This window comes from Arachis duranensis, chromosome 6, assembly GCF_000817695.3.
Source record: "Arachis duranensis cultivar V14167 chromosome 6, aradu.V14167.gnm2.J7QH, whole genome shotgun sequence".
Classification (NCBI taxonomy): domain Eukaryota; kingdom Viridiplantae; phylum Streptophyta; class Magnoliopsida; order Fabales; family Fabaceae; genus Arachis; species Arachis duranensis.
This window is the reverse complement of record NC_029777.3, coordinates 4,084,522-4,092,374: the sequence shown is the minus strand read 5'-3', so window position 1 is coordinate 4,092,374 and position 7,853 is coordinate 4,084,522. Positions and strand designations below refer to the sequence as shown.

Genomic DNA, 7,853 nt, shown 5'->3' with positions numbered 1-7,853 from the left:
AGATTATTATTATATTAATTATTATTATTATTAGTTAGTTGAGAATCTTTTAGGTGTTTTAAGATTAAAACTAGTTATGTGTTTTATTTTATTTAACATCTATCACACAAACATATAAATATAATGAAATGAGTCTATATATTATTTTAAAAATGTGTTATTTTTCAAATTTTAAAAATTTTATTTATTTGAGATGATTTCAAACTTATTTTATGTGATTATTTGCTTTAATTGTAACACATTTATCAATTAATTGTACAAAAAAATGTAATTTTATTTGCTTATTTATTTTGTATGTGAAATAGCACGTTTTGCTTATGTATGCGTGAATATTCTGGAATTGTGTCCCTCACCACTCAGCTGGCTGTGGATAGGTTTTCACTTCAAGACAAAATAACATACAGTTACCGTTTTAAATAAGGGTAAGAAAAAATACGAGCGAGATTATACTATGAATATTTAGAAGTTCGTTGCTAGAAATATTTATAGATAATAAAAATTAGAATAGTGAGTTTTTAACTGAAAAAAGTGGGTGTGTATAAGTATTAGTTAATGCTGTAAATTAATATGGTTTGCAAATCTAAACTGCTACACAGCACAACAAAAATCAACCTCAGCCTCAACTTCAACTTCAACCTCAACCATTCTCCATTTTCTTTGGATCGCCAACTACTATAAAAACAACCTTCAGGTATCTCCTCTGTGTCACTCACTGAGTGTTACTAAGCTTAATTTAGTGATTTACAATCACCAACTACACTAGACTACTGTATAGGACCAATATAATTATCAAGTGTTTAGTTGCCAATATACACGGAAATATTTGGTAACAAAAAAAAATTTTTAAAAAACCAACTATAGTATAAGTCAATTCAATTAACTTTTTTTTTTAATTTTAAAATTTTAGAAAATAGGGATAGTGGAGAGTTGTTTTATTTTATTTTATTTTATGTAATTAGCATATTTTTCAATTAGTTACCTTTAATTGGCTATACTTTAAATTAGTTCCTTAACGAAAAAAATCGAAACTTATCTTATTTAATATTCATTAATTATTATTAAAATTAATAAATATTAAATAAGATAAATTTTAGATTGATTTTTTTTTTCTCTCGAACATTACCAATTAAAAATTCCCACGGTTGTTTATGCGTTGAAATTCACACAAGATTATTCAATGCAACAGCTTTGTTTTAAAAACAATTTTATGTCAACAGCAGCAAAAGGTTACTTTGATATTACAAAAAATGATAGGGGAATTGGAAACAGCTCACATTGATGCTACAGAGAAATAATTAAGAAAGGATCACCTTTCTATCTGTACTCTGCATAATAAAAAGGGGTTTTGTTATTCTATAAATGGCACTCCAACGTGAGAAATAGATTTTCTCCAATTTTTTTAACTTGAGAAAATGAGTGTAATTTTTTATTATTAATTTCATAAATGAGATCAAAATTAAATATAAGAGAAAAAACAATAAAAAATAAAAGATTACAATTAATATCATTCAATTTTTTTTTTTTTACGGGAGAGAATTCATTCCCCTTCAAGGTGGAATAGTACTGGAGCGTGCACACCTGATAACACTGTTGCTTTGTATTAAAGTTAGTAAACTAGGCCCCAAAAAAGAAGTTTATCTTAGCCTGTAAACGGTCTTCTGGGCTATGACTATGTGCTGGAACCATTTATATTAGTCATTATTTATGAAAAGACTTTTGATTTCTTAATGAGGTGTCTCACAAGTCAGAAGTAGTCATCCCCTTATAAGGGGAATCATACAATAACACCTTTATTAATAACTATATAAGGATATAAGCAATGACACCTTTCCCCGCCCTTGACGGGATGAACATTCATTCATTCAACGAGAATCATAAAAGATATTTGAATTACTAACTAATCAAGAGTCTGTCATACTCATTCACCTAAATGCCTTAATTTACAATCATAGAACTAACATAATTCAAGATTTTCTACCAGGATTTTATGGTTCTTGGAAAAATGTGGCAAATGATGCAGCAAACTAAGCGTGTGATAAGTGAAAATTATAGGAACGATTATTTCTTGTGATTGTGCATCTTTCATGTCTTTTAGTGTAACAAGGCACGGAATCTAGAGTGTGCATGCCCGGTCCGATCCGGCTTCGAATATTTTAGAGATTAATTTGGTGTGATTTCATTAGAGTTGGGTAAGGGTCTTAAAAATAGATCCAGTTATTATTTCGGATCCGATCTAGACCATGATTCAAGTCACCCGAAATCGATCCAGTGGTCCGGTTATCATACACAATTAATATTTTGTGTATTAGTGATAAATGATGGCTATTCTTATGTGAAATTTAAGTATTGTAAACCTTAATATTTTGTATTATTAGTTATTATAAGACTATAAGTTAATGTTTTATATTTAAAATGCATAAGATTTTAGACTAACTAATGCATAATATTGTGTTATTTGTATTGATTTAAATATTTGGTGTTAATAGATAATATTAGTATTAATTATAGTTATGCTTTAATTTTAGAGAATAGTTGGTTCTTGTTATATTTTTCTAAGTGAATTTTATTATGTCAAATAATGGTTGGAGTCTTGGAAATTTGGATATTTTCACATGCTAGCTTGTAAGAAGGTATCAAGATAATGTAATATTAACGACCCAATTTTTACCCGGTATAATCATAACGCGAAAGTGTGTAAGTTTCATCGAGCCTAGGGTTTAGGTTCGAGTCTACTAAATAAGTCCGATATATATTTTGAGCCGAATCTAAGTCACATCAAACTCAATTTCACCCGACTCATGCACACCCCTACCGAAATCTACATTTTCTTAACACTGATCACCATTCTTCTCGTTTGGAAGGAATTTTCGGATCATATGCTGTCATCAATAATGCTATTCGCTGGAGGTATTGCCCCATTATATATTATTGGTACATGAAATGTCACACCATACATGACCAAAATTGTTTGTGTTCTATGATATCCATATATTTCATTTCATGTTTTAATTAATTAAAATATAAAAGGTAATCCATTATTCAATGATTTAATAATTGAAATCACAAAGTCCATTCACACCATGTGTTTGCAGCATTGCTGATCTATCTCAACGTGGCTTAGATCTGATTAATGAATAATGATTGCCAGAGAGACTGATGACAAATTTGTTATTAATGTTAACTACTTATAATAAAAAATACTTCTTGAAACAATAAAGTGATCTTACATTAATCTTGATTAACTTGCCTAGCTACTCTATTACTCTCAAACATAATTGATTATTTAATCTCACAACTAACTGTCACTCAAGTGTGAACTTGAAACATGTCTACAAACACATAATTCTTAAATAATGACACACATGCAATAAGCCAATAATTAATAAAACTATGACTAATAAAAAAATATCTTTTCACTGAAGAAATAAATTAAAACAAGGCAAAACATAAATTATTCTCCTTATATTATACGGAGGTAAAATATAAGTTTTATTCAAATATTGTCTTTGTGGTCTAAATGATTCACTTGTAAAATAGAAAACACAAAGTACTGACAGCTATTAGAAAATACAACCCTTGTATCCAACGCATTAACCTTAATATTTGAACATGAAAGGCATCTATTTCTTAGTATGGAAGATAAACAATTCAATATAATATAATTTTGTACAGGTAGAAGAGATGCGTAGTGTATATTGTAATACACACAACAAAAAAAATATTAACAGCCCAACTAAGAAGAATCCAAAGTTGAAGCACCTAAACTAAAAATTAAAGAATATATCAAAATATCAAACAGTAAAATAATGCTCACAAGAGACCAGCATCACCATGAAGTTGGTCGAACTGTAAGTAAAAACAATTATGTTGAAGGAGACAGTGACGTTTCTAATTAGTCCATTTCGTAAGTAGCTTTCTTTCGAATCTGTGACTTCTTAGGTGAATACAGAAAAAAGACTATGTGATTTGAGTTATAATTCGTTTGATATTTAAAGATTAATTTTAAAAATGATAATAATATAATTGAAATCTCAAAAATTAAATTGATGGATGATATGGGTTTCAGAACTATTTTGATAATTTAGTTCGAGTTAGTAATGCTTAATTATAGAACCACTAAAAAATAATGAAATTAGTTTTTGGGCCAAGCGTAAAGCAACAAGGAGAAAGCGCCGCCATTACTGGCAGAAGACCTTGCCGACGAAGAAGAGGAGATTCTCCCACCGTCACTGGTCTCCTCCGCCCACTGCAAGACACCGGATCCCGGCAACAATCCTTTCTTCATCAACTTCTTCTCCGCACCCACCATTTCCGGCCACACGGTGCCATCGCCACCGACCTGGAACACAAAAACGCCGTGCCTGCCACCGTTGGTGCTGTTATCGGCGTTGGCCACCCAACTCAGGACGTCCCAGTAGAACTCAACTTCTACGCCGTCTACGAAGAATTTGTCATTCCCTCTGAACTTCCATGCAAGCCTCTTGACCACCAAGCGAAGTTGACTGTCAACTTTGACTCTGAGCGAGCCTCCACTGCATTCAATCTCAATGTCATGCTTGCAACCCATGAACACCGCCCTTGACACGTAACTCTTGCTCCCAAACACGTGCTCTCTCCTCGAAAGCAAGATCGGATCAACGCTTTTCTCTTGTGTGTTTTGGAGAATGTTATAATTAATGTCACCCATGAAGAATTTGATTCTCCCATTGCATGAGATCGCCAAGTAGAAGCACGACTCTGGCTCTGCTGATTTCTGAGTGAATTTCGTCCGGGAGAAGTTCCATTGGAGCTTGATCTTGTGGCGGCGCTGGTTTTGATGGTAGTAGATGGATTTGGAGCCGTGCGGTGATCGGAATAAGGAGAAGGTTGAAGGGTTTAGGGAGATGGTGGTGGTGAATATATCTGCAGCGTAGATTGTTAAAGAGTGAGAGAAAGGGGTTTTGGACCAACTGAGAGTGAGGTATGTTGATGAAGATGATGAGTTGAAGAGTTGAGTTTGGTATATGCATGTTACTACATTTTGTGGCGGCGTTTGATTCGAAGTGGTGGTGGATTGGCTGAAACAAGCAGGGATCATCATCTTTTTTCTCTTCTTTAATTTCTTGAGTTTGTAATAGTTGTAACCATAGATGGAGGAAGAGGAAGAAAGGGAATATATATGGAGTTATATATATATATATATATAGAAAAAGATGTTAGTTGGCTTAGCTTGTTGAATTGAATTATTCTGTGATGATTGAATGAGTATGATGGAAAATTTCCAACTTGGATGTTTGTGGGATTGGTAAGACATACACACAGAGAGGGAAACGGGGTTGTTATGATTTGGATTTGGATTGATGAAATGTTTCAATTTTATATATATGTGTGTGTGATTGGGCAGACTTAACTACTCATTGGTTCATGTTCATGTTTATGATCCCTTGATTTACGCCTTTGAATGATGGCTTCTTCTTAGCTTTATCTTTTGTATTTGTGTTATGCTTGTGAGCTGTGTTGCACTGGCACTTTTCCAAGTCATCACACACCACTGCTCACTTTGGCCATTTTTCTTTAAAGAATGGTGCTTTTTCAAATTATTTTGCTCTCTCAATCATCATATATTCATCTCAAAACCGAGTGGAACATGGGCCCTCCTCAAGAAAAAGGACTGCCCCAATTAATATTTACTACTTTCTCTCTTTCACGGCCAAAGAAAATTATGTATGTTCCTGTCACACAATATTATATTGTTAACTTGTTAAACAATGCTACAATAAGAGACTAATGTTGATGTATACAACAATAGTTATAAAGTTGAATACTTCAAAATTGGATGCTACAATAGCGACTAACGAAAAGTTAATGTTTTTCTTCATTCAAGTTAGCTGAACACATGACAAGATTCTACCCCTTAAGATGAAAAATAGATTGGACATAAAAATGTATACCCTTTACTGAATATATACACATTTAATGGCACAAATCCATCATATCATGATTCTTCTTATATGGACGTGATAAGCTACATAGTTGTGCAGAGGAGAACCACAAGAAATAGGAGTGCAACTAGTCCCAAGAACAATAAGAAAGTAGAGCAAGCTTTCCTTAGTGAAATCATTGACATAAAACTTAGTTCATTCTGCTGTTAGGCCACAAAAAACAGATTATAATGTTAATAGATCATGACATATTCAATACATAACTAACTACGAAAATACCAAAGACTAGAGTACTCACCTCTACCTGACTTCTGTTTTCATCATCAAACTGCCACAAAATACTCAAAGCAATAATTAGTAGCCCTTAATTCATGGTGGTATATAGTTTAGTTTATTAGTTGCAAAAAACTTACAAGAAGAGGTTTCATCAACTCTTTCTGATCTTGGGAGTATACGGTTTTCATGAAATCTACACATAGTATTATTAAATTTCAAAGATAATTAAAAGCCTATAGCTGATTAGGGGGTGAATATTCAAATTATAAGGTGCCTATAGCAGATTAACAATAATTGACTGATTATAATTTTGATTACTTGAACTGATTATGACTTCCTTGACTGAAGCAGAATAGTTTGGATTAGCAGATAATAGAACTGTACCTTGGTTATAACGGTCAGTGTTATCATTGCTACCAATATCAGGAACATTGCTTGGCCTAAAGAGAAGCACAAGTAGTGCAATTACTGAAAGGTGAACCTATCTGTCAAAATCAGTAGTAGACTGGATAATGATAACATAATCATTCATGTTTAACTAGTGTTATGTTATCTATTTATTAATTAGTATAGTCATAAGATGGTTTATGAAGCTGTAAGACAAGGGAATTTTTTTAAGCCTCTTCCTATCATCAAATATCATTCCCTTTTCCGTTTTAATTATCATGTTCCTATCATTTTCTGATTGCTATGCTGGATAGATATTGTAAAGGGGAAATTTTGCATTCTCAAAGTATCACTTTTTAGTAAAAGGACCTTATCAATTATGTCAACCAGCTAAGTCAGAATTATAGCATCAAGTTCAAGAAAACAGTTTGCAAAAACTTTCTAAGTAGGCCCATCTCATCATATTCACCGTCCAAACAAGCTAAGATTTATTTTAACATTTATCTATTTGTAATGAAAGAGTCTAAAATATTATATAAGATCTTTGTTTCAATATGAACAAGCGAGACAAGGCTACCTGTTTGGGCATGTTAATGATGCAGAAACAGAACGAGCGAGTGTTCTGGTTCTTAGCTGAATGTCTGAAAGCATCTTCCAACGGAAATCCAGGTCTTCATTAGTTCTGCAAATTGGGTGAAACATATATGATTAATACTCATTCATTACCAAGTGATATGTGTAATGTGTTGGTTGGTGCTAATAAATAGTGTTACAAGATGGGTCTAGTGGGAGGATTAAGGAGCAGAGATTCAAGACGATCGAGCTTCACTCCAATGTTCACTAGTATGGATTCAGCAGCACTGGAATTGAAATTGAGATTGAGTTTGGTCTCTAAGTCTTCCAAAGAGTTTATGGCCTCTTGGGCTTCTGTAAGCCACGCATCCTTTATCATCGGATTCACAGATATTTTTGTTTGACATAAAAAAATAATCTCTTGCTCCTTATTTATTTGTTTGTTTATTATTCATATTGTGGTATGTATCTCAGTACAACACTAATACTAGGTAAGAAACACAAACATGCCTCTCACCGTCAGCATCAGCTGGTTATGGTTATGTTCTTGTACCTTCCGTAAAACCAATTTTCTTATGTCTTGGTATTAAGTATTAACAATCGTGTTATATGATATCTTATCTCAACAACTTAACATGCATTTCAACTTAAACCAGTTTCATGTGCTTGATCTAATTTATAAATCATGTCCCTCTG

General features: G+C 32.7%; 1 protein-coding gene across 10 annotated transcripts; it reads right to left on the bottom strand.

Moving 5' to 3' along the window:
* Positions 1 to 4,118: 4,118 nt before the first annotated feature.
* Positions 4,119 to 7,605, bottom strand: LOC107492063 (uncharacterized). 10 transcript variants are annotated; one of them, XM_016113031.3, is made up of 6 exons: positions 7,358 to 7,605; positions 7,162 to 7,266; positions 6,582 to 6,637; positions 6,335 to 6,390; positions 6,220 to 6,249; positions 5,832 to 6,121 (listed from the first exon to the last, which is right to left on the bottom strand). In XM_016113031.3, the coding sequence occupies exons 1-6, from the start codon at positions 7,534 to 7,536 to the stop codon at positions 6,005 to 6,007; spliced, it is 543 nt and encodes a 180-aa protein (XP_015968517.1). In that variant the 5' UTR covers positions 7,537 to 7,605; the 3' UTR covers positions 5,832 to 6,004. The 10 variants fall into 10 exon arrangements, with proteins under 10 accessions (XP_052119262.1, XP_052119264.1, XP_052119266.1 ...); XM_016113030.3 differs by having other exon boundaries at positions 5,832 to 6,124; positions 7,358 to 7,603; XM_052263302.1 differs by having other exon boundaries at positions 4,119 to 6,249; positions 6,582 to 6,665; positions 7,162 to 7,501.
* Positions 7,606 to 7,853: the final 248 nt, after the last annotated feature.